Genomic DNA, 27,156 nt, shown 5'->3' with positions numbered 1-27,156 from the left:
CCCAAGAGGCTTCCCAGACTTGTCATGGCTCAGCCCATCTGAGATCTTATTCAGATTCCATGACATGGGCCACATCCATGATGTGGGAAGCACTCAAAAGTCCGGTTACACACATGTAAGATCTTGATATTACAGGCTGTGATTACAGTGTGAAAATTGGGTCATTTGTGTTCTTTGTGTCCTGATAAGAAATCACGAGTCAGTTATAGCTTTCATCTCAGCATATTACCCAAGGAAATAAAAGATCTCTCCATTTGTATAATGGGAGTAATTGAAATGATGGTGTATAAATACACAATTTGCAGATCAGTCACTAGACCAGTCACTGACCCAGAAAGAGAATTATCTTGAGAGTTGTATTAGTTTTAGTTCAATACTGACAAGTCCATGACCACTGTTCTTTGGAAAGCTTTCTTTTTCCCCCTTCACTTTTATATTTCCTTTTCAAAAAGATTGAACTGTATCTTAATTGCCCAGTACAGACAGTTAATACAGTTTGGCGGGAATTCTAATGAATACAGAATTGCCCAAGCATCTCAGTAAAGCTGTTATTTTAAAAATGACCAAGCACATTGATACATAGCCACTTGTATCTGGATTACTCCCACCCCTGAAGAGTGGCTTTTTGACGAGAGTGTGTCTGAAGGATTAAAGCAGAGCAAGTTGCCTTCTATATGTTTCACTTAATCACTACAGATCTAAAGATTTCAAAGTAACTATTTCAAAATACTTGAAAATGATTTTCAAAATAGCATTATTTCAAAAATAGCATTATTTCAAAATAAGTGTTAGTATATGCCTTTTATAATATGGGCAAGGAGGGATTAAGTAATTTACTCAAGGTTATAGAGGAAGGGCTGGAATTCAAGTTAGGATTTATCTAACTCCAAAGCTCACTCCATTGAGCTTTTGCTTTCAAAACTGAAAATGCCAGGGATCTTGTGGCATGTATTTGAAAAGAAACCCCAACTTGAGTTGATGAATGGATATTAGACTAGATAATCCTACTGGCAGTGAAACTGGATGATGATCTTAAAGCCTTTGAAAATTTGGATTTTATTAGTACTGTTACTATTAACTATTTGACAAGGTAAGTACTTAGAAAATTTGGTACCTCTGATAACATATAAATAATTGTAATACCTTTTAAAAAATGAAGTGATAGATTCAAGGGCCTGCAAATGGCATATTTTTTAACGTTTTAAAAATTGAGGTAAAGTTTACAAACACCTAAATGTATACATCTTCAGCCAGATGAGTTTTGACAAATGCATAGTAAATCCGTACCAATAGAACATATCCATCACCCCCCGGAAAGTTCCCTGGTGCCTTTTTCCAGTGGCCTGCTCCCCAGAGCCCACAACTGTGCTCTGATTTCCATCATCAGACATTAGTTTTGTCCGTTAAGTGGTATATTTTGTGTAAAAGAAAAGCAAATGGTAAGTCGCATTGCACATGCGGCTTGGTTGCACATGCGGTTGGTTACTCGGTAACCAACACAACTGTTAAGGCGGAATCCATCCTCTCATTCTTTTTAAAAGACAACTTTTAACACTTGCAAAGTACAGTTTTTAAAAAAGTGTAGTGTAATTAAATAACCAATTCTGATTCCAGGGAAAGGAAAACGAAGATGCCATTTACCTGAACTGTGTTCTGTTGAAATCCTTCAATAACTTTTGGGAAAGAATGTTTATGCCGCTAAAATGACTTATTTTTGTGGTCTTCCAGAAAAAAATGACACTAGGGGAGGCGGGATTGAATTTGAAGTGTCAGGAGACTGCTGGTTCGCCCTTAAAACCCTGGCGGGCTGCGGGTCGGGTGCGTGTTGGGGTGATCTGCGTCTGCGGTGGCCAGACCCGGTCTCCGCAGGACCCTGGCGCGCCGCGCGCGCTTCCCGCGGGTTTCCTGTCCAGCAGCGGCGAGCTGGGGGCGGGCAGGAAGGGATGCGCTGCCCAGAAGGTGCGGAGGCGGGCCGCGCCCGGTCCCCAGTGCCCCCAGCCCTCCCGTACCCGCCCTCCCTGCGCCGTAGGGGGCGGGCCCGGGCGGGGCTGCGGGAGCCGCGCGCCGCGGAGCCAGGGCGCACAGTCGGGACGCGGGATGCTCCGCGCTCTGCCTCGCGGCCCCTGAGGCCTCCCGCCCGCCTAGCCGCCTCGCCCGGCCGGCCCCGGGCTGCTTTCGCCAGTCCCGAAAGGTAAGAAGAGCGCTCCGCGGCCCGGTGCCCGCGCCCCGGCGGGCGCTCCTGTGCCGCGGGGGCTCTCGGCGGCTCCGCTGGGGTCGGGAAATGCCCCCGGACCCTGCCGCCTCCCCGCAGCCCGAAAGCGCAGGTGGACGGTGGCTTTGCCTCCATGCACCCGCCTCCGCCCCAGGGGACAGGCTTTAAAAAGGCGTCCGTGTCCGCGGGTCGGAGCCCCGACTTTTACCTGACTCGGGCTCTCGCCTGGCGCAGGTGTTGCGGAGTGACTGAGACCGGCCATAGACAGACCGGTGTTGAGACCGCACTGTTGAGACTTGAAAAACCGCGTCTTGGGAGTAACGAGCGTTGCAGAATAAGTTTGTTTCTCCCCCACCCCCGAATAAAATCCTTTCTGGGACACAAACAGCATGAGAGAATAAGCATTTCAAAACGGTGCTCATTAGGAGGACCTTATGCTGACGACCCCGGGGCTAGATTTCCAGGCTTGAACTTGACTTGCGGGCCTTTGGGAAGTTGAGTAGATGGGGCGAGCGCGCAGGTTCCCAGGGAAGCTGCACCCAAACCGTGGGACCAGGGCATAGCAGGCTGCACTGAATACATAAAGAAAGACTATTTACACCAGCTGCTTTGGAATTAGGGATTTTCTTCTCATAAGTATTGTTTTTAGATATACACATGAGCATGTGCATGTTTGTCAGAAGGGACAAAATCACTTTGCTTCTTTTTGTTTTCCCTTTTATTCTTTGACAAGTCATCGTTCCCATGGATATTAGCCTAATTCATTTTCTTTGTGTGCAGCTAGTGAAGGGGGATATAGAAGCGTCTATCTTAGCTGGTTTCAGCATAAACGTGGGGTCTAAGGTTGAGTGATGCTATTAGCCATTGAGAATATTCACTTCTCCCCACCCTCAAAGCTGATACATTTAGAATTTCTCTATAAACTTTTATGTATGTGAATGCTATAGAAAACTATTTTCAAATGTGTTAAAGTATACTTAAGTTCTTATTTTCTGAGAACTATTCTCAAGCCACACATTTTAAGTAGCAAGTCATGGTATTGGGAACAACATTTCAAAGAAAATAAGCAAGTAAGGTTGGAAAAAAGATTACAGAAGCATGTTATGATTTTGACATGACAATAATTGATAGGCTGGTTTGTTTTATAAGTCCATTTCCATTCAGTTCTAAACGTAGATTATCACACAATTCTGTTTTATCGGTCATTTTCGTCAGAAGGAAAATGTGTTATAATCACAAAATCATTTACGATCAGGGGCTTTAACTTCTATAGTGGTAGAAGTGAGCAATTTGGGAGTTGCCAGTTCAACTTTGGGGAACCAGCTTCTCCTTAGTTTGGTTACTGAGTGTCAGTTACATAAAGGAAGCATTTTGATTTCCCAGAGTACCCACACTTGCCCAAGGGATATGGTGATGCTTTCTGCAAGGGCCTCACCTGCTATCTTTGGCCAGGTTTCCCAGTCCGTGTTCAAAGAAAAGATTAGATCAAATCTGTGGGTAATTCCACTAAAACAGAATTTTCTGGGTTTTTTTTTTTTTTTTTCATTTTCCTTCTTTCTTTCTTTTTTTCTTTTTTCTTTTCTTTTTTTTTTTTTTTTTGCTGAGGAAAGGAGGGTGCCCTAATCATCCTCATAATTACACTTCACATCCTTCAAATCTCTGCTTCCCTTTGAGGAAGTACAGTATTTCCTTTGTTCAAGCGACTCATACTGACAGAAAGCTAATAGAGACACACCAGTTTCCTTTCCATTGAATTTTGGCTTATTTCAACCAGTCCTCTTAATTCCTTTAATTTCTGCTCTTATCTGAAGGGATGTAACATGTATATGGAATATACTATACTTGCTTATCAAAATATGTTAACTAAAAGTAATGGGGGGACTATAAATATTAAGAAAATATATTATTTGGTTATGTTTAAAAACACATAGTTTGTTAGACTCTAGTATGAAAAAAATTGTTCTTAAATGCCCTGCATCTTATTCTATGGTCTAGTAGTCTGTTTGTATCAAAGTAAGTGCTTCTTTCCACAAATCACACTGAACCACAGGCCAAAAAGGTCTTCCCTGCCCTCCTAGGTGGTCTGGAAGACTGCTGTGTGAATCATCTGTCTCCTGGTGCGTACCAGCAGCAATGGTATTGCATGGCTGACAGAGGATGATAATTGTAATTTACGTGTTTTCTCCTTAGACTACCCTAAACAAGGAAAGTCAGGGCCACGTGAAGTTCACATTTAATTGTAATACAGTGAGTATCTTTTTTAAAGCTTTGATCATTTGCTGTACCTCCTAGGAATCCAGAAATGAAATAATCCAGATGACACATCGGTTGGGCAAGGAAGTGTTAATAGCCCACTTGTGGAAGCCAGGCAGGGATGGTTTGGGTGTACACAGCACAACACTAAATGAAAGTCTGGCAAAAATTTAGTAAATGGATCAGTGTGAAATGCCAGGCAGATACATAGTGTGAAAATGTATTATCCAAATTGGCTATTAGCTTTGATAAAATTAAGCTAGTAATAATAAACTCTCCGCTTAAGGATATGCTATAAAGAGAAGAGACTTTGGTGTTTTGCAAAGATAATCTTGGTGTTGAGCATACCTGGATGTTCTTGACAGGTGAGCTATAATGGAATAAAAGGGGCTTACAGGTCATTGCCCCAGGGAAAATTTGTGTCCTCACTAGTTTCCTTCCAGTATCACTTATGAAGTTTGACTTCTTGGATAGTTTTGTCATTTCATGATTACTATTTTATGAATCACATTGAGTGGAGCCATCATTTCTTGAGGTTCTAATTTCAGGTGTTTTTTTTTTTTTTTTAAATCACAATTTGAATGTGAGAAAGGACATGAGGAGACTAAAGACCTGGGATTTTGCTGATCAGAATGAAACCAATGTTGAAAGACTTCTCAAATCTATTGTTGGTGGTGCTCTGTGACTATGGTGAGTATCGTGAGTATACTTAATGCTGCAGGTAGCAATAAACATAAGTGTGAGGTTTATAAATGTATTATATTGATGACTCTTATGAAAGACGCAGGGTGGGGTCTATAGTGCAATATCTTTTAAAGTGTGATCTTTGCAATCCTGGGTTCTCTTATGGGCTTCAGGGGTTCTGCATGACTGATTCAAATTTCACTTTACATATATTTTAACTCTTTTTAAAAATAATAAACAACAGCTTACTTCCATTTTAACAAATTGGAGACAAGCATGTTACCTTGAGTTCTCTTTGATTTTCCAGTAATTCAGTATAATAAATCACAAACATGGTGTGATGTTTTGTATATTGAGGTTCTACATAAGGTTTCACTTGACAAGAGAATTTTGATGCTAAAGTATCTTTGGAACCAATCTGAATTTCAATCCTTGATGGTTGTGTGCTCTTAGACAAGTTTCTTAGTCTCTTTCAACCTTAGCAATAATATTGACTTCACAGGGTTGTTGTGATACAATAAAACCAACAATATGAAACACCTTGAATGTCTGAACATATAGTAGGTGCTTAAAGTTAGTTCTCTTCATTCATTTTGTTTCCATTCTCAGAATTTTATGCAACTAGTGAACCAATAGAGTCAACAATATGACATAATCTTCACTACTTTTCTTTTGATGATTTCCAGATACTTCATAGACATCTAAGCAGTTGATGGTATGGGAGTGGAAATTGTTTTCAAATTTGATGAAAAAATTGTGATCCCAAAGATAAAGAATACTGACTTGTATAATATCAGTGTTACAGCCAGTTAAATGGATCAGAGCATGTGCTGTTCATTTCACTTAGTAGATCTCCTTTCTCAGTCTTTTCTTTTTTAAGAAGTTTATTTAAACAAGAAGATGCTTCATTTAAGGAAAACTAATGTGGAATTTAATTCTGTTAAAGTAATTGATTCCTACCTAAAACCAGATTGCTCTACATGTAACAGTCTTCTACAAAAATTTATAAGTCTCCTTGGTTGCATAATGATAAATAAAACATCAAAATTCTCCATTTAAACCAAGTGTGCAAGGATGTTTGTTGTTGTTAAGAGCAAGATATCTCACTAGAATATAAAAATAAAAGTTGAATGAGTGTAAAATAGAGCATAAAGTTTGAGTGTATAGGTCACTAATGGAAAGGAAGGTATTTTCATAGATATGTTTTTTTCCCTTTATCTCCACTTCATATTGATCAAAATATACCATTACAGGTTAGTTGTGTTTTTTTTTTAAGCAACATGCTTATATAGAGACATCAGTTACTTTAAATACAATAAAGAAATGGGGAGAGGGAAGATGAAAGCATAGAGAAAACTATTATAGTAGTCAGGATGTGAAAGAACCAAATCGTAGTTTTCTAAATGAGAATGTATTCTTGTCTGTAGGAACAGGAGTTCTGGAGTAAAGTAGCAAGTTCTCCCTTTATACACACCTCCTATCTGCTGCTGCTGCAATCCATCAATTGCGTCTTTGTTCTCCATTTCCAACTGGGCATCCGTGTCTATTTCATTGATTGGCTTCCCATTAAGTCAGAATCTGATCTGCCTCATTGACAATTTCTGTCATTCATAATAGACTTTTATTACTTAACTAAGTGGTGTATGTCTCTTAATCTTAAAATGCTACCATAGAGCCATCCTGCCCCCTTCAGATTCAAATTAATCTGATTTTGTTCTCAGTCTTAACTTCTCCCTGTGGCTGTGGTAAGTGCTGGAGTCTCTTTAGCCCTAGTTCACGAAAGGTGCCAGGTCGGCTCTGAACTAGCGCACAAGCTGCACCAGAATCAGCCACCTTCCTCAACCTTGAGTCAGTTCCAAGCAAAAGGGAATTTTCCTCAACTTCTGTTTTGCCTAAATGGAAAAAAAAAAAAAAAGAACTTTATCCTGTTATAGTTTTCAAACAAGTGATCAAGAATTCAAGCCTATCCCAATTTTAGATATTTTATTTCACCTTATCTCAGATAAGAACTAGGTGAAGTGCTGAGCTAATTTAAAAAAAAAAAAAACAAACCCACCTCTGTGTGCCAAGATAGTCATGTGCTGATTCTAATAATCATTGCCTGAATATCTATAAGGGTATTTTAAAGACTACCAGCCAAAACCAAAAACACATGAGCCCCTTTTCATCCTTTGGACATTTATACTATGTATGTATTATATATGTATGATACATATATTATAATAATAAATTCATACTTATGTAAGTTGTTTTTCAAACCTAAAGGGCACTGTAGTCCCTTAAATCTAGAATTCTTACTCTCACCATGGGCCAGCTGATTGTTGCATTGCCAAATTCTGCCTCCTTTGATACGTATTTGGATAGGGTTCAAAATAGAAACAAGGATTCTTGTGTGTCTGTGTTCTTTGTCCTCTTCAGCTGCTCTGTGGGGTATCTTTTTAAAAGGTATAATTGATCCTAACTGAATGATACTTGGGAAGCCAGTAGTCGTCTGTCCTATCTAGGTCAATACCACTCGCTATAATGTCATTAAAATTGCCAAGGACAAACCAAGTTATTTCGTAAACATTCACCCTGTCCTTGGGGTTACCCATGCAGAGTAAAGTGTCAATATTTCTTATCCATCCAAAAATTTCTGCCTCACACAAACTGAGGACACTGGTTCCTTTGCTGGTAAAAATTCCCAAGTGTTTGTCTTGAATATCAGAAAATAATAACTTTAAAGTAAATTTAGAGTCTTAGATTTAAAATAATCTACAGCAGTTTGTATTGTGTCATTTAAATAAAGCTTTCTCTTCTCTGTATATCCATTTTCCCTAAATACCAGAATATGATTAAAATGGAAAATGAGAGGTATTAGATTTTTGTCCTGAGAATTGTCAGTTATTCTAGCTTTATAGATTTTCATTACAGATATATTACATTGTTGAGCATTGTGAATTCGGAGTATCGTTAATTATTTTAAACACAACTATGAAAAATGACGATGACAGAACAGAGCCACTTTAGAATGGAAAGCGCACAATACCCAGTTCCCAGATCTGTACTCGGCATCATTTCACATTACCCTTGGCTCAGTTCTAACTTCTAGTCTGTCTAAAGTGCTGTTTTTGAGCCGGGCATTGTGGGGTGTGCCTGTAGTCCTGGCTATTCGGAAGACTGAGGTGGGAGGATTGCCTGAGTCTGGGAGTTTGAGGTTGCAGTGAGTTATGATTGTGCCACTGCACTTCAGCCTGAGTGACAGAGCAAGACCCTGTCTCATAAAAAAAAAAAAAAAAAAAAAAATCGCACCTTTTAAAAACCAATCCTGACCATTTTATTTCAGTTCTTGGAAAAGCTGAATATCTCTTCTTGGGAGAGCCAGGCCATGTAGCACTAAGCAACAACACGGTGTCTGTGAATTTCCGGTATTTTGATGGTGCTAATGGGACGCTGAGGAATGTATCTGTCCTGCTGTTGGAGGCCAACACCAATCAGACTGTTACCACCAAGTACCTCCTGACCAACCAGTCCCAGGGAACACTGGAGTTCGAGTGCTTCTATTTCAAGGAGGCCGGCGATTACTGGTTCACAATGACTCTAGAAGCGACAGACAATAGCACTCCAGTCTCCTGGTGGGAGAAAAGTGCCTTTCTGAGGGTGGAGTGGCCTGTCTTTCACGTTGACTTGAATAGGACCTCCAAGGCAGCAGAAGGCACCTTCCAGGTGGGCTTTTTCACCAATCAACCGCTATGCCCGTTTCCTGCAGACAAGCCCGACATCATGGTGGACGTCATCTTCACCAACAGCCTTCCCCAGGCAAGAACAAGTCCGGGGCAGCCGCTGGAGATAAGAGCCAGCAAAAGGACAGAACTCGCTCAAGGTCAGTGGGTTGAGTTTGGCTGTGCACCTGTGGGGCCAGAAGCCTATGTCACTGTGGTGCTGAGGCTGCTTGGGCGAGACTCGGTCATCACCTCCACGGGGCCCATTGACTTGGCCCAGAAGTTCGGATACAAACTGGTGATGGTGCCAGAGCTCACGTGTGAGTCCGGCGTGGAGGTGATGGTACTGCCCCCGCCATGCATCTTCGTCCAGGGAGTGATCGCTGTCTTCAAGGACACCCCCGGACACCCTGCGGGGAGGACTGTTCAGCTGGCCGAGAACAACCTGCGCCTGGGAGAGAGGAGAACAGTATTTAACTGTACTTTGTTTGACATGGGGAAGAATAAATACTGCTTTGACTTTGGCATTTCAAGCAGAAGCCATTTTTCCACAAAGGAGAAGGAGTGCATGCTAATCCAGAGAAATATAGGTTGGTATTGAGATTTTAAAACATTTTTAAGTCAAATCTGTGTTTTCATGTAATCAAAATTATTGTTTACAATTTAGGTGAACTTTAGGCGGTTGTACTATCATTTTTATGGTTCATTCCTCATACTGTACCAATTGACATTATCATCTTTATCTGAAAAATTAAGACCAGTGGTAAACAGACCCACTTAACCTCTTTAGGTCTCAGTTTCCCCATTGGTAAAATAGGGATAATAAAATACCTACCTCAGAGTTGTGGGGTTGAATGAAATAAACATGTAACCTTCTCAGCTTGCTACCTGGCATACAGAAAGTGTTCAATAAACATTAGCTGTTGTTATATTTTAAAAATCCCATTATTACATTATATTGTAAGTCCATGGCAGACATGACTAGAACTCAAAGCTATATCCCAGACTGTAGTTAGTAATTTCTGTCTGCCTCTAGCTGAGCATTCTCTCTTTTCTCTTACATCATTCATTATAGGAATGAAGACTTAGTGAGAAATCAAAACAGATTTCTGAAAACTTCTCCAGATTCTGGGTTCTTGGTGTAAGGCCCTGCCTACTCACAGAGAAGCGGGGTTGTGACAATTCCATCCATTCTCCACACAGCTCTTTGCATTTCTTTCTCTTTTCCTGGGTACAAGCCTGGTCTCAGCATGGTTTTAATTTGGCAGAGATGGTCTAGTTCGCTTGCCTGCTGTTCTTGTCTTCATGCCCACTAAGCCCAGTGCCCCCGACTGCACAAGCCTCTGACTGTGTGTGTCTGTAGCCCCGTGTTCCTTGCTGTAAATTTACCCACTTCCTCTTCCCAGAAGTCCCTTTCCTTCGGCTCTCTCCCCGTCCACCGGGCACTTCCCTGCTTGCACTCGCCTCTCTATCGAGCCTGGATTCTGTGATCCATCCCTTTCACTACCCTCCCACCAACATCCTAAACTCCTCTACCCTGCTGTCCTTTCAGGGCACCTGCCCAGGCACCTGCCCATCTCTGCATGACTTTAGCCATCTGCCAGTCGCCCGCTGTACCCAGGCTGCCAAGGCTGCATGACAAGGTCACACCTAGGCAGATAGTTACCCTATGCGTGCATAATACCTCCACCATCAACGGGGCCTGAATGCTGCCCGGCGTGTCACCCTGGCCAGGCCATGCTCCTGGTCTGTACAACAGCGCTTTCAGGCCTACTCCACTCTCCTCAGACCTCAGCCCCTACCTGCTGGTTAACTCAGAGTTGACTTTGCCAACTGCCACACAGGGGGCTGAGAGCTGTTAGGTGGAACTCTGCACCCTCCCACCAAAAGATCTGTCAGACCCACCCTCTCCTCTCCTTCCTGTCACCGTGACCTGTCACTCCTCCCCTGCACTGTGGATGCCAGCCCCTCTGCTCATTTCAGGAACCTTCTGCTAGTCAGTACTCCTCTCTCTCTTGTCTTTAACTGTCCCTCCTCTACTGGCTCATTCTCATCAGCTTTGAAATATATTTAATTCTGTTATCTAAAATCAAAACAGAAACCATCTCTAACCCCATGTTCTCCCCAGACATCACCTTCTTTCTCTCCTCTTCCCTTTATAGCCCAAAAACTTTGTTTGAAATAATGGCCTACCCTTTTGGGTTCATTTCTTTGCCTCTCATTCTCTTTACAACCCACTGCAAACTGGTTTCCACCCCGACTCCTCCCCTGAAAATGCTCTCACAGAAGCAGCCAGGAATAAGTTGCAAGTCCCCAGACCCAGGGGCACTTCAGTCCACGTCTTCATTGACCTTGATTCCGGGATCCCGCACTCGCCGGCTCACCTCCCTCCTCCCTGGCTGCTCCTTCACAGCTGCCTCTGCCTGCCAGTTCCACCTGTCTCATCCCCCAGGTGCCAGTCACCTTCTCTTTTATGTCACACACTTGCCAAGTGATTAGTCTTGATGCTAACCAGATGGTTGTCGTCCCCTGCTCTTGGCCTGCATCCAAGCACTGCAGAATAGCTGGCATCCTTCCGGTGTCTCCTAGGCACCTCAAAAGCAGCATGTCTGAAACTGGACTCACCCTTGGATGCCCAGCCCTGCTCCTCAGTGTGGCACTCCACCACCCATCTCACTGTTCAAACCAGAAACCAGGAGTCCTGCTTGTGTCCTCCTGTATATAATGCACCACTGCGTCCGATGGCTTTGTCTCCTGGGTGTCAACCTCTCCACTTCTCCCCGATTCCACTGCCCTACTTGGGTTAAGCCTCTGCCACTCCTCACCGGGACTCTTGCAACAGATTCTTAATTGGTTCCCTCCCTGCCTCCGCTTCCTTCCCCCACTGCGGCCAGAGGGACTGTTTAACATTCAGGTCAGCTGAGGCCATTCCCCTGCTTAAAAGCTTCCAGTCACCTCACTTGGCATGAGGATGGGAATCCTCTATGGATTCTCCCCCATCTCTGCAGCCACCATCTCTGGGCTGGCGCCTAAGACACTGTCCTCCCACATGCCCCTGGTTAATAATCACCTATCCTCCAAGTCTCCACTAAGGTTACTATTCCTTGACCTCGAGCTGGTTCGATTCCCTTACTGTAAGCTGGTGCAGCATTCTTTAGGTCTTCTTTCATGGCGTTTATCACTTCTGCCATTGCTTGTGTAATGTCTTCCTCCCCCTGCCTTTCCCTGAGCCCACAGACAGGGGAAGCTTATTTGATGGCAAAATTCGACTCGTGCTGCCATGAAGCTTTTTATGTTCTTTGGCCCACTCAGTGTGCCTGGCACGTTAATAGGTGCTCAGTACGTGCTTATAAACATGAAAACTGAACTCAGGTCTGGCTAGTCTCAGCTAGGTATGAGGAGAAAAACAATTAGATTGAACTAATTTAATCATCCAAGACATTCTTGCCTTTTCTAAAGAAGATACTTGTTCAGTGAAAAAAGTTCTGACTGAATTTAATGGTTATGAATGGTGGGAAGTCAAGAAATTTGAGCCATTTGATTAAAGGCACTTGGGGGCAGGAGGGCTCCCTCGTTGGTTTCCCAAGCTGGTGGGCTTTTCACGCGTGGTTCGATTCAGTGTCTAAAGACTGGGGTTCTTACAACCCGCAGCACAAACAGTGGAAAGATGCTGGAAAGGGGCAGAACGGGGGGTGGTTCTCGCGTGTCCAGGCTGAGGGTGGTCCGTGTGGGGCTGCCCCACGCAGCAGCTGCCAGACACACCCAGTTCCTGGAGCAGGAACTGGAGGAGCTAAGCACACCTGGGGACCCCCAGTTCTCTGTGTGGCTCTCCCACAGCAGCTCTGGCTCTGTGGGGCTGAGAGATGAAATTTAGGCTCACAATAGGGATCTCAGAGACTTCCTGTGTTTTTAGTGGCTAAATTTATGACTGAACTGAGCGAGTTCCCTTTTATTCATTTTCTATTTAGATTGATAGCTCTAAGCAGTAAAGAGTGTCTTTTTTGCCAAATGGCATCATTTAGGGACCCACCGTGACTTGTGTGAGCCACTGACTCACACTGAATTTCTTCTCAGTTCCTTTTGAAAATGGAATAATGTGTATATGTTTGTCTCTTTTCTCCAAATATGTCTTAGGACCTTAGGATAGTATGTAAATAACATTTTAAAGCAAATACATACTGTATGTTGCCAAAAATGACTATTTATGATCTTTAATCCCTTCCATGGGATAAATAACATTTATATAATATGATTACTTTGCAGTGGGCACTGTTCTGAGTTCTTTACAGACCCATTTGGTCCTCATAACAACTCTATGAATTAGGCTCATTATATTGTCTATGTTGTAGGTGAAGAAATGGAGGTACAGAAAGATTGAGTAATGTGCTCAAGGTCAATGGTGTTTAAGTGGTAGAACCAGAACACAAACCCAGGTAAACTAGTTTGAGAGTTCGCTTTTATCATTATTCTATAACTGCCTTCCATATAATCAACTGTCAATCCGTGTATTAAACAATGTAAAGCTTTTAGATTGGAAAATCAGAAATTCTATTTTTTCCTCAACTCACTGGCTCATCTTATGCCACCCAGCCCTCTTGGAAGACCTGTAACCACTTGGGAGTCCACTGACCCAGACATAAGCATGACTTGTTCAGTGTAAGTGAGCCTTGTTCTATGCAAAGAAAATCTGAACTGCTTATCACAGGGCCCTTTGCTCCTGCTATTCCTTGTAACTACTCACTTATGTCTGTAGAATTTTCTCATAAGCATAGTTTTTTTAGTTACCTTGGTCTTTAGAGCAAAATGTCTTGCGGATATGAATATTTCATAGGTTGTATTCCTTCAGGTAGTGTTGTGGGCAAGAACAAATCTCTCTTTTCACATTCCAGACAAATTTTGCTCATTCAGAATTAATATCCTCTGTAATAGCCTGAAAGGCATTTAGCCTGGCCAAGCAGGTTTGTTATACAGCATGAGTGTACGTGTGGACATCTAAGCAGGACAAAACAAAACAGTAAGATTGAAGTAAGACCATTTGAGGTATCGGTCATCTTGCTTTTCATTTCTAATACAAAAACTATAGTTATCTCATGAGTTCTCATTTTGCCAGGTATTTTCCTTAAAGTTTGTTTTTTCAATTGAGATAGGGTCTTGCTTTGTTGCCCAGGCTAGTCTGAAACTCCTGAGCTCAAGCAGTCCTCCCACCTCAGCCTCCCGAGTAGCTGGGTTTACAGGGAGGTGCCATCACTCCTGGTTTCCTCAAAGTTATTAGCTCAGATCTTCAGGGATGAGATAGAGTTACTTAAGGCATTTTTAAATTTTTCTGATTAAATTTGATCATTGCTTTATTTGAGTGATTTCCTGTGTTTCTTGTTTGATTAATTTGATTTAGAAATAAAGACATAAAAAACTTAGGTCAAATGTTTATTTTTATTGTTAATTATCCTATAAGCTTTGATTTTATTTTCAAGGGAAAAGAATACTTAACATTTCAAAATGGAATTTTTTGACATTAATATTTATGCTTTTATCAAAACTTTGATTGTTTTGTGATCCCCACTAACAGGACTTTTGTTTTTAGTTTGACAAATGACTCTATGTAATTAAGTGAATTATATTTATATAAAGTAAAAGAAGGGCTCAGAAAGAATAACAAAAGGATTTTTAGTTTTTTTAATTCTACTTTTTGTTGTCTTAAATATGAGCACAAGGGAAGGGGAAACTATACATTGACTTAATTTTCAATTTCGATTTCATAGTAGTGGGATTCCCAGTAGATTTTAAAAAAAAATCACAATACTTTAACTCAGAGAGATTTTAATATGAGATTCTCAAAGCTTTTTAAGCACTGGAGGCTTAGTGTTGGAACAGCTCTGAAGCCTTGAGGACAAAGCCAGCTCATTGTTCTGCCATAGGAGGAGCTGCAGTGTGCTCTGGGAGGCACAGAACCAATATTGTGTTTAGTTGGACCTCTGGATGGAACATAATTACCATGCCTCAGTTGACGCTGCTCCAGGATACTGGTTTATAATGCTCCTACTCTTGTGAAAATCCTCAGAGACTTTTAATTGCTGTAAAGAACTCATATTCCATTACTCACTCCAAAGATTGCACCACTTGGCTCACCAGAGATTGCATCTGCCCTATACTTTCATGTTTTGTAGTGCTTTATATACCTTTGGCTGCATTAGAAGTTTTTCTCCATAAAGGATGAAGAACAACCTTTATGCAGAGGATGTTTTGGTGCCTGGTGTTGGCAGGACCTGATAGGTTTTAAGGTTGGATGAGTGCTGATAGAGAGGAGATTTAGGTTAATTGTGTATAGAGAACTATTCAGTTATTCTACCTGGAAATAATTATGTATCTGCTTGGAAGAGAAGTTTGCATTCATCAATCAATAATGGCTGTTCTGGGAGGGTTTTGTGTGTATCTTGAGGCTCTGGTGTTAGGTGCATCCTCATTTAGGATTATTAAGGCTCCTTGCTGAATTCACCCCTTTATCATTATGTAATGTCCCTCTTTATCCCTGGCTCTGCATTTTATTTCTTCTGACATTAATATGGCCACTCTATTTTTCTTTTTATAATTGTTCATAAGGCATATATTCTTCTATCCTTTGACTTTTAACCTATATATGTCTTTACAGGCAAATCTGGTTTTTTTTTAAAAAACAGCATATAGTTGGATTATACCTTTTTAAAAATCGAATCTGACAATCTCTGTCTTTTAATTGATGTGTTTAGATTATTTATATTTAGTGTTATCATTGTATGGTTGGATTAAGATCTGTTTTGCTGGATTTATGTTTGTAATATCTGTTCTTTGTTTTTCTTTTTTTCTGCCTTCTTTTGGATTAATTGAATATTTTTATAATTTACTCTAACTATAATATTGGTGTATTGTTTATGCCTTAAAATGTTTTTAGTGGTTGTCCTAGAGTTTACATTGTATATATTTACTCTCAATCTACCTTTAAGTATTATATTGCTTCACGTGTAGTATAAGAACCTTTGAGCAGTACACTCCCAATTCATTCCTCCCATTCTTTGTGTAATTGTTGTCATATATTTTACTTTATATATGCTATTAAACACATAATACATTGCTACAATTTTGCTTTAGACTATCAATTATATTTTAGAGCATTTAAAAATTAGGAAAAATGGATTTTATATTTACGTTTATATATACCATTTCTAGCACTCTTCATTTCTTTGTAGAGATGCAAGTTTTTGTCTGGTATCATATTCCTTCTGCCGGAAGGATTTCTTTTAACATTTTTTGTAGTGAAGGCTTGCTGGTAATAAATTTTCTCAGTTTTTATTTGTCTGAAAAAGTACTTCTCCTTTAATTTTGGGAAGATATTTTTACTGGGTTGGTAGTTTTCTAGTTCTCTTGATTACTTTGTCTTGATAGTTTATCGTTTTTTCCTTGCTTCTTTGTGTGTCTTGTAATTTTTGGTCAAAAGCTGGATATCTAGTTTGGAACTATAGACACTAAGGTATTTATGCCTGGAAATGGGCATACCTCTGTTGTTGCTAGGCCTTTAGTGTGAGTATTGGGTTAATGTAGTAAGGAATTGAGCCATGTTCGGGTTTTTCCTGTTGCTAGGGCTGCCCTCAGTGCATCACAGATTTCAAAATTTTCTGCTGTTACTTTGTGTTTAGGGAAGGTATTGCCTTGCCAGAGGGTTTTTCTCCGTGCCTCTTTTCCATCCTCAGCTTTAGGATTGAGCCTGCACATCAGAGAGGTTTTCACCTCTTGCTTTGCCTCTCTCCTACAGTGGACTGCTGTTATTTGATACTTGGTACTTGCTAGCCTGAAGTAGGGGAAGGGAATTCTCTTGTAGTGGTTCAGCCTCACTCTTAGGCAAGTGCTATGTCCATGAGTATCAGGGATGGGGCCTTCTTGGTGATCCTGCCCCTCCCCATTAGGTCTCTAGTAGTCTGGGCCCAGGATATTTTTGCCTCCTCCCCAAGGGTGAAGGAGTTTTTCTTATTTCATTCCTTAGCAGCATTTAGTCTCTACTTGTACTCTTAGGATGACAGGCTTTGCTGCCTTTCCCCCAGTGGTTGAGGCTTTTGTTTGGTAGAGGAGCTGGGGAGAAGGATTTGGGTGAGGCTTTGTGTCTTTTCCACAGTGCTATCCCTTCCCTCCTCAGGCCTCCACCATGAGGGAGGCTTTGTCTGGGCTTGCACCTGCCCTCAGTCCTTCCTGTGAGCCTTTGGTGAGATCTGTGGAGAAGAGCCTACAAGTGGTTGTAGATTCTGCTCGTATATGTGGCTCCTCAGGGTTCTATATTCTATGCTAGTCCACATTAGGCTTTTAGCAATTCATTGCTTTTTTTTAGATGAATTCCTCTCCCCCGCTTGTATGGGGGCTGGTATCTGCCCCAGGTAAACAAGCGTTGCATCCCATCTTTCCTTGGAGGAGCCTGTCTTTCCTTATATTGCAAGATAGTTGGTTGTCCTATGACCTCAGCTCTCTGGTTTGTTCTAGGAAGGTTGAGATTTTGTAAATTATGCAGCTTTTCTTTGTTTTAAGGTTCGGAGCAACACTCTTTCCAGCTTTCTGCATCTCTGGGAATGTTTTTACTCACTGACTTTTCAAGGCCTGAGATTTGAGTTTTGCTGCTTCATTTGGGTACAGTTAAATACTGAATCTCAAATGAACTAGCGTTAAAAGCATGACTTATGTCCTTGCAGAAACTTGGGGACTGTGGCAGCCGTGGAGCCAGTGTAGCACCACATGTGGGGATGGTGTCAGAGAGCGTCGCCGAGTGTGTCTCACTTCCTTCCCCTCCAGACCTGGCTGCCCTGGAATGTCCTCGGAGACCTCCCTGTGTTCCCTGGAGGAGTGTGCTGGTAGGTATTCTTGCTTCCTTTGGGAGTGTCTCCACGGAGCCTCCATCAGAAGGAGTATTGAATCCAGGCCTGCCTAAGAATCACTAGGATGAGTTCAGGAGTGGACTCACTAATGCTCTGTGATTGCTGTTGGTTCTACTAACCCTGTACTTGTGAGTGTGGCTAAGACTGGGAGTAGCTGGAAGAGAAGCCTACCAGTGAGAGGATGGGATTTAACACTGTAGAGAATAGGGAAATGACAAGGAAATATACCTAAAGTAAGGATTCAGCTGTATTAAACAATTTTTAAAAATACAAAAATGGGGGAGGAATAATCATTTCTTCCTAACATTTTTTGTTATTTCTCCCTCTGCTTCTCCCCACCAAAACTATAGAAAACAGTTTTCCTTCATTTTTCTCCCCATAATGCCAGATAAGCCCAAGGGGACCACATAGACCATTATTTATAAAAAATGGGCTAAGACTCATTGTCTTATCCCCTCACTGGCGTAAGTTTATTCTTTACCACCCTTATGCCGGAGGAGGAGGTAGGGACATTTCTTTGTCTTTTTTTCTTTTTCTTTCTTTTATTTTATTTTTTCTGTTTTTGAGACAGGGTCTTACTCTGCTGCCTGGGCTGGAATGCAGTGGTGTGATCACAGCTCACTGCAACCTCAAACTCCCGGGCTCAAGCGATCCTCCTGCCTCAGCTTCCCAAATAGCTGGGACTATAGGCTGTACCACCACACCTGACTGGTTTTTCTGTTTTTTGTAGAGACAGGGTCTTGCTCTTGCTTAGGCTGGTCTTGAACTCCTGAGCTCAAGGAATCCTCCTGCCTTGGCCTCCCAAAGTGCTAGGATTACAGGTGTGAGCCACCAAGCCCAGCCAGGAGATTTCTTCTTGCTATCACCTGGGGACTGGCCCTTCCCACACTTTCTAAGCATTTATAAGGCACACACTAGTAGTTCTTCAATGAGTATTTGATGTAAGTGGCCTATAGATGTGCTGCACACGTGGCTGAATTGGGTTTATTTCAGCTTATGGAGCCGAATCTCATTCATTTACCATAAGTTACAGCAACGAACTATCCTCCCTCTTCCCACACACCATCCCACCTTCTGATATGCAACCTCCTTTTGGTTGGCCGGCCTTTGCTCTAGTTCTGACCCTTAGATAAAGTCCTACTGTCAAGTCCTGCCACCTTCTGCTCTCCAACTAAGTTAACCATCCTTAGTTCCTTATTTCTTTGGGATCTGGAGGAGTTAGGTGCTTTTCTGTGTTTGGATCTCAGAGCACATTTTAGCCAAAGCACCCGGAAATATCTCAGCCATTGTCTTCACCTGTGGCCTTAGAAACTCCTTCTTGCTGTTTCATCTTTTCAGCCAGTACCATAAACCTTGTTCCCTTCATTCCAGCATCTTGAGGACATTATTCTCCCTTCTGTTGTTTTCTTATGGCAGCCTCAGACCTAGGCTCTTCTCCCAGCCCTCCATCTGCCTGTCTTCTTTCATGAGTCCTGGGCCCCACCCCAAATCCATTGTTTCTTTAATTAGATCTCATACTGTTTTCTAAGGCTCTCTTCTCTGTCTCCTCTTTTCTTAATAAGTCCCCTTCACTTTCCACAGCTCCTTCTTTGTGTATAACTTCCTTCCTATACATCCTATCCTCTCAATTTTGGGATGGCATATTGTATTCAGACATTCTATCTAGACTTTCATATACTTAAATGAATTTAAAATCAGTTTCCACTGGCATTGTCTTACTGTTCTTTTAGAAGTGACAACAGTGTCAACCATTTCTTGACTACTTGCTGTGTGCCAGCATTTTAAATACATCATCTCATGTAAAAAAATCATGATATTATTTCATATTCTGGAATCTTAATTCTTTAATACTGTGTGGGAACTGGAAATTTGTACATTATAAATTAGCAAGAAGGGTAAGTGCCAGAGATTCCCCTACTTCTACTCTAAGTGTTCCTCAGATAAATGAATATGTGGGTAAAATGATCCTTTCTTCTGAGTGTTCTTTTTTTCTTCTCAACCTGTTTTCCTTTCCTTGGGAATGTAAAGATCTGTTTGCAGGCTGCATAGCATCAGGAAATCTCCTTCACTGCGGGTGAAAGGGGAAAGACTAGTTGAGGAAGAGATGGGAAAGCCCAACAGCTTTTGGGCTTTTCTCCAGCTGTGGTTTTTAAGGGAGCTCGCTAGAGTCATAAGATAACAGCTAAGTGAAGAGGTTCAAAATGTGGAATAGCAATGCTGCTACCCAGTGTCAGCAGCAGCTATCTCAGATGAAAGAAGTGATACAACAGGGAACAAGTCTTTCCTCATTCAACTATTTCACTTGGTTAGGAGTTTAGAGATTATTTTTGGCCTTAAAAGAATGTTTTTATGCCAAGGTCTGATTGTAGCTCTATGTTATTTGGTCTATCTTGTTCAACAAGGGAGTAGGAGGATCCAATTGCCGTTGCACCTACGTTCCGTCTAGTGGAACGTTGATCATTTTACTAATACTTTTTAAACAATGAATCAATCAATTAATTAAACTGATGTTTATTGAGAACCAACTATGTGCAAGTTCCTGTGACTGGGGTTGGGAATATATTAATAAGACATGGCCCTGTCTTGAAAGGTCTTATGATATAGTAGCTCAGAAGGCACATAAATAGGCCTGATACGCAGTACCATATAGGGCCTGCAATGAGAAAGGTATCCACAGCATGCTATGAAAGCTTGAAGGGGTGATAATCCATGCTGGGAATACCTCCATTCTTGGAAGTGGTGATACTAGAGCTAAAGATTGAGAGCGGAGAAGGTGTCTCCCAGGTGAACGAGGTGAGGAGGGGAGTTGCAGCAAATGGAGCAGTGAATGAAGGCATGGAAGGTGATGGTACATTAAGAGACCTGGAGAACTGCAATAGTTCAGTGTGGCTGGAGGATAGAGTGCCAGGAGGGAGTGGGAGAGACAAGGCCTGACAAGTAGGCAGGGGCCAGATCCTGAGGGGCTTCAGAGGTTTGGACCTGTGTGTTTGAAGATCTCCCTGGCTATAGCATAGAGTATAAATCAGAAGGGTAGGCATGACAGCAGAGTTGCCTGTTGAGAGTTTTTCAGACACTCATGTGACAAATGAAGTGCTGGCAGTGGTGATGTGGGAGAGGAGGATTCAAAGACTCTGGCGAGTGATGGAGAGGGAGGAATGAAGGATGAAACCCAGGGGTCTAGTACTGGCAACTGCGTGGACCTGGTGCCATTCCCTTCAGATCAGGTATATCAGAGGAAGCACAGATGCTGGGGGAAGAGACCAAGTCTTGGGAATGTTGAGGTGGAGGTGGTGGGACATTCAATGGAGCCCGTAGAGCTAGTGGAGCCAGGAATGGGATCTAGATCTCCCTGGCTCCAAAATCCATGCTTTTCTCTCTAAACTACACAAGTGAGTGTTTTCACTGACACCAAGAGGGAGATAACATTGCAAGAAGTATCTAACGGTAGCCAATGCTGCAGAATGAATTTGAATTTGTATACTAAAACCAAATTCATGACCTTGGCAGGGGCTGGTCGATTGGAGTGCTGGAGACAGGTTGCAGGAGATCAGAGGTGATAATATGGGACCAGTAAGTCTAGCAAATATGGACTCCTTTTTCTGTAAGTGTGGTTTAGAAGACCAGGAACAGAATATGGCTGTGGCAGTGTGGAAGGACTGGAGAAGGGTCTTTGTAAAGTGAGAAGAGGGGGAGGGGCAGAAATGGCAGACTAGAAGCAGCCTGCACATGTTGCTCTCATGGAGAGGATTGAAGGTGCCGGGTAGATATTCACCTTTGGATTGATTGACCAAGAGAGAACACTGGGAATCAACAGGAAGGTAAAGGGAGGCTCCCAAAGTGAAGGAGAGGGAAATGGGGCGACTTGCTTGGCAGGATCGGAGGTACCTGGGGAAGGCATCCACACATGGGGAAGGGACAGAGGAGAGAACCCTGGGGCTCCACACTTCCCCTGCAAACATTGAAATTAGAGCTGCAGGAGGGCTCCCCCATCACAGCTGGCCTCTAGACTGACACAGGGAGCTGACTGGAGACTGTGCAGCAGCATTGCTCCAGAGAGAAAGTAAAGCAGAGTCCCACTGGCTTAGGAACCTAGGGTGCTGCAGCTGGTGCCATTTGAGGTCCCAGCTCCAGAGCGCTGTGTCTATCCCAGTGTCAGACCTGTTGCTGCCACCTCCCCACTGCCCCTGGTGGGCCAGGGCAAATGCTCATGCTGCACATGCTGACTGCCTGTGACAACTGCAGGGGAATGGGGAGATGCAGGAGAGCAGCAGTGTTAAGGGCTCACAGTGCACCTGCCCCTCTACTTTCTGGTCAGTCTTCCAGAGTAGGACTCAGGCACACCATCCAGGGGCCTCTCCTCCTCTTCACTGAGCAACAGAGTTCCCAGCAGAGATCAGGTGTACCACATAGCTATCCATCTTGAGCTGAGAGAAGAGGTTCCAGATGAGAAGGAACCAGCATAAGAACTCTGGCAACATGACAAAACAGGTAGTTTTGACATACCCAAAGGATCATTATTGTTCTCCAGCAATGGACTTCAACTAAAAGGAAATTGAAATGTCAGATATGGAATTCAGAATATGGATGGAAAATAAGATCAAGGGAATCGATGACAAAGTTGAAAACCAACACAGAGAAACCACCCCTCCCCCAATTCAGGACATGAATGAAAAATTTACTAATGAGATAGATAATATAAGAAAAAATATGACAGAACTTCTAGAAATGAAAGAGTCATTTAGGGAATTTTAAAATATAAGAGAAGGTTTTAAGAGCAGACTAGACCAAACACAAGAAAGAATTTCAGAGCTTGAAGACAAGACTTTGAAATTAACCTAGCCAGTCAAAAATGTAGAAAACAGAATCAAGAAGAATGAATAATCTCTCTGAGAAATACGAGACTATGTTAAGCAAATGAATATAAGAATCATAGGTATCGCTGAGGGAGAAGAAATAAAGCAAACAGCATAGAAACCCTATTTGAGAGAATAATGAAGAAAAAAATTCCCTTGTATCGCTAGAGATTTACACATCCAGGTGCAAGAAGGGCATCAAACACCTGGAAGATTCAGGCAAACAGGACATCACCAAGGCACATAATTTAAATTAGCAATGGTAAAAAAATAAAAAAAGACAAAGACGATCATTCTATAATGATAAAGGGAGCAATTCAACAAAGAGATGTAATAATCCTAAATGTATATGCACCTAACACAGGAGCTTCCAGATTTATAAAACAAATTCTACCAGATCTAAGCAAAGAAATAAACAGCAACATCATAGTAGCCAGAGGCTAGAACACCCCACTGACAGAACTGGTCAGATCATCAAGGCAGAAAATCAACAAAGAAACAGTGAATTTAAACGGAGACTCTAGAACAAATAGACCTAACAGACATTTACAGAACTTCCTACTCAAAACTGCAAGAATATACATTCTCCCATCGAAGTGCTAATCAGGCCTGACCCTGTTTAGCTTCTGAGATTAGGCATGTTCAGGGTGGTATGGCCATAGACATCTGCAGAATATACATTCTTTTCATCAGCACATGGGATGTTTTTCAAGATAGGTCGTATGTTAGGCCACAAAAAAGTCTCAGCATATTCAGAAAAATCGAAATCATACCATGTATCTTTACAGACCACAGTGGAATAAAACTAGAAATCACTTCCAAGAGGAGCTTTTAAAACTATACAAATACATGGAAGTTAAACAACCTGTTCTTGTTCTTGGGTCGATGATGAAATCAAGATGGAAATAAAAATTCTTCTAATTGACCAACAAAGACATACACAAGCTTCCAAAATCTCTGGGATACAGTAAAAGGAGTCCTAAGAGGGAAGTTCCTAGTCTTAAATGCCTACATCAAAAAGACAGAAAGAGCACAAATTAACAACATAATGTTACACCTCAGGGAATTAGAAGAACAAACCAAACCCAAAGCTAGCAGAAGACAAGAAATAACAAAGATCAGAGCAGAACTAAACAAAATGGAAACCAAAAAAACAATACAAAGGATCAATGAAACTAAAAGTTTATTTGAAATGATAAACAAAATCGATAGACCATTAACTAGATTATCCAGAAATAGAAAAGAAAGGACTCAGATAAGCTCTGTCAGAAATGAAAAAGGAGACATTATAACCAATGCCAGAGAAATATAAAATATCATTATGACTACTATGAAAACCTCTATGCAAACAAACTCCAAAATCTAGATAAAATGGATAAATTTTTGGAAACACAGAACCTCCTAAAGTTGAATCAGGAAGAAATAAAAATCCAGAACAGACCAACAATGAGTAGAGAGATTAAAACTATAATAAAAAAGCCTCCCCCCAAAATAAAAGCCCAGGACCAGATGGATTCACAGCTGAATTCTCCCAGAACTACAAAGAAGAACTGGTACCCATTCTCCTAAAACTGTTCTATAACATCGAGGAGGGAATCCTCCCCAATTCATTCTATGAAGCCTGTATCACCCTGATACTAAAGCCAGGAAAGGACACAACAACAAAAAAAGAAAACTACAGACCAATATCCCTCATGAACATAGATACAAAAATCCTCAACAAAATACTAGCAAACCAAATCCAATAGCACATCAAAAAGATAATTCACCATGATCAAGTGAGTTTCATCCCAGGGATGCAAGGATGGTTCAACATGTGCAAATCAATAAATGTGACCTATCATATAAACAGAATTAAAAATAAAAGCCATATGATAATCTCAATAGATGCAGAAAAAGCATTTAATAAAATCCAGCTCCTCTTCATGATAAAAACTCTCAACAAACTAGGCATAGATAGATCATACCTCAAAATAATAAAAGTCATATGTGACAAACTCACAGCCAACATCATACTGAATGAGGAATAGTTGAAAGCATTCCCTCTGAGAACTTGAACAAGACAAAAATGCTCACTGTCATCAATTCTATTCAACATAGTACTGGACATCCAAGCCAGAGCAATCAGGCAGCTCCAGGTGGTGCCTGCACTTGATGAAACATTTTGATGACCGTGGGACAAGGCAGTTTGAGAGAGCAGGGAAAAAGAAGATGAACCCACACCACATGGAAAGTAGGAAGGAGAGTGAGCAGCTGAAAATAGAAGAGGGAGAAAGCAGCGGCTTTAGCACTTAGCAAAGACAGTTTCTGGTTATTAAATAGAAGGGCAAATGAGTTGTATTATATTGCCGACAATCTTATTTTCATCAGTTAGTTTCTCTTACAATGTGCAAATTAGGCTACCTAAATTTAACATATCTAAATCATTTTGCATTTCAAATTTTATAATTGGTAAAAGTTTCCAATGTGCCTCTCATAGGTATGTTTAACTAGATACCATGTCTACATTATTGTAAGTGAAAACCTTGATTTTCCCTTGAAATTTCCTGCATGCTGCTTTTGTGCAGAAAATTTAAGGTGAGTTCAGCAGGAGCTGGCGAGCACAGGCGTCGCCTTGATGGTGGCTCACCCAGTCACCTCACTTCTATGGGTCTCTGTTTTTATGGTGTTCCCCCTTTGGTGGTGACCTTGTCTGGCTTCAGTTGCCAGCAGACATCCATATGTAAGACCAGAAATTGTTTATTTTCCTTCTTTCCTTAACTGCTAGATAATTAGGTCAAGCCATTCAGAGCTCTTAGAACACAGAGAAAACAATACCGGAGAATACATTTGTTCTTCCCATTTTTTTTTTTTGCAGCTTTCTGGCCATCCAGCCCGTCTCCTCTTCAGCCCCAGGTTCCGGTGAAGTCCAACAACATCGTGACGGTCACTGGCATATCCTTGTGCTTGTTCATCATCGTCGCCACCGTGCTCATCACGCTGTGGAGGAGGTTTGGCCGCCCCCCGAAGTGTAGCACCCCGGCTCGGCACAGCTCGCTTCACTCCCCCGGCTTCCGCAAGAACTCGGACGAGGAGAACATCTGCGAGCTGAGCGAGCCGCGCGGGAGCTTCTCGGATGGGGGCGACGGGCCCGCGGGGAGCCCGGGGGACGCGGGCATCCCTCTGACCTACAGGCGGAGCGTTCCTGCCACCCCCGAGGATGATGCCTCCGGCAGCGAGAGCTTCCAGTCCAATGCCCAGAAGATAATCCCCCCTCTGTTCAGCTACCGCCTTGCCCAGCAGCAGCTGAAGGAGATGAAGAAGAAGGGTCTGACGGAAACCACCAAGGTGTACCACGTGTCTCAGAGTCCCCTGACGGACACTGCCATTGACGCTGCCGCCAGCCCCCCCTTAGACTTGGAAAGCTCAGAAGAAGCGGCAGCAAACAAGTTCCGGATCAAATCCCCGTTTCTGGACCAGCCTGCGGTCGGTGCCGGGGACAGGCCCCCCTCCAGGCTGGATTTCAGTGTGTCGCAGGCCGGCTGTGCTGTCAGCCCCAGCCAGACCCTGATCCGCAAGTCCCAGATGAGGCATGTGGGCAGCAGAGGGGGCCCGTCGGAGAGGAGCCACCCCAGGAATCCCCACTTCAGGAGGACGGCCAGTTTTCATGAGACCAAGCAAGCCCGGCCGTTCAGGGAGAGGAGCATGTCCACCCTGACGCCACGGCAGGCCCCCGCCTACAGCTCCAGGACGCGGACCTGGGACCAGGCGGAGGACAGATCTAGGCCTCAGAGTCGGGGCGCCCACCTGCTTCCCGAGAAACTGGAGCATTCCCAAGGGGCAGGCGGAACCGGTGGTCCATTAGGCCCTGTCCCTAGATCCTACACCGTGGGGCAGTCCTCAAGGAAACCGGACCTGGGGGACCGCCAGGCAGGACCAGTGGCAGGAGTTGAGAGAACAGAGCCTCATAGAGCCCGCAGGGGACCGTCCCCCAGTCACAGGAGTGTCTCAAGAAAGCAGTCTTCCCCCACATCCCCTAAAGAAGGCTACCAGCGGGTCAGTCCTCTGAGCCCTTCTCAATGTAGGAAAGACAAGTGTCAGAGCTTCCCCGCCCACCCCGAGTTCGCCTTCTATGACAATTCCTCCTTTGGCCTCACAGAGGCCGAGCAGAGGATGCTGGACCTCCCGGGATACTTCGGGTCAAATGAAGAGGATGAAACCACAAGCACGCTTAGTGTGGAGAAGCTGGTAATCTAGACCAAGAATCAGCCCAAGGCTTTACACAGCTGGGCTGAGCTGCTCACATTGTTCTGTGGACTGTTTTGTATGACTATTTGTGCTGTAGGACAGAATGTGGGTAGGAAATAACTCACACCAGAGGAGGATGTGTGTGTCCGCATGTGTTCTGATTTGTAAGGAAGAAGTTATTTATCCTGAACTTTTCCTTGTTACCCTATTTCTATTGGTTTATTATTAATAACAATGATAATAAAATTTAAACAGCAAATGGGGCTTGGTCTGTCATATGGATATGAAAGATGATAAGATGTGACTCGTGGGTATGACATGTTTTGAACACTGTATTG

At 42.6% G+C, this 27,156-nt stretch overlaps 1 protein-coding gene across 2 annotated transcripts; it reads left to right on the top strand.

Annotated features, from left to right (window-relative positions):
- Positions 1-2,052: 2,052 nt before the first annotated feature.
- THSD1 (thrombospondin type 1 domain containing 1) lies at positions 2,053-27,077 on the top strand. 2 transcript variants are annotated; one of them, XM_069467243.1, is made up of 5 exons: positions 2,053-2,191; positions 5,014-5,155; positions 8,475-9,440; positions 17,556-17,714; positions 25,449-27,077. In XM_069467243.1, the coding sequence occupies exons 2-5, from the start codon at positions 5,098-5,100 to the stop codon at positions 26,825-26,827; spliced, it is 2,562 nt and encodes an 853-aa protein (XP_069323344.1). In that variant the 5' UTR covers positions 2,053-2,191; positions 5,014-5,097; the 3' UTR covers positions 26,828-27,077. The 2 variants fall into 2 exon arrangements, with proteins under 2 accessions (XP_069323344.1, XP_069323345.1); XM_069467244.1 differs by lacking the exon at positions 17,556-17,714.
- The last annotated feature ends 79 nt before the right edge of the window (positions 27,078-27,156 follow it).

This window comes from Eulemur rufifrons, chromosome 4 (assembly GCF_041146395.1).
Source record: "Eulemur rufifrons isolate Redbay chromosome 4, OSU_ERuf_1, whole genome shotgun sequence".
NCBI lineage: Eukaryota > Metazoa > Chordata > Mammalia > Primates > Lemuridae > Eulemur > Eulemur rufifrons.
This window is presented reverse-complemented; position numbering and strand designations above follow the sequence as displayed.

Coding starts and splice junctions, on each gene's coding strand:
- THSD1 (XM_069467243.1), top strand. CDS start 5,098: ATGAAACCAATGTTGAAAGACTTCTCAAATCTATTGTTGGTGGTGCTC. Junction 5,156..8,474: donor GGTGGTGCTCTGTGACTATG/GTGAGTATCGTG, acceptor ATTTTATTTCAG/TTCTTGGAAAAGCTGAATAT. Junction 9,441..17,555: donor GCTAATCCAGAGAAATATAG/GTTGGTATTGAG, acceptor ATGTCCTTGCAG/AAACTTGGGGACTGTGGCAG.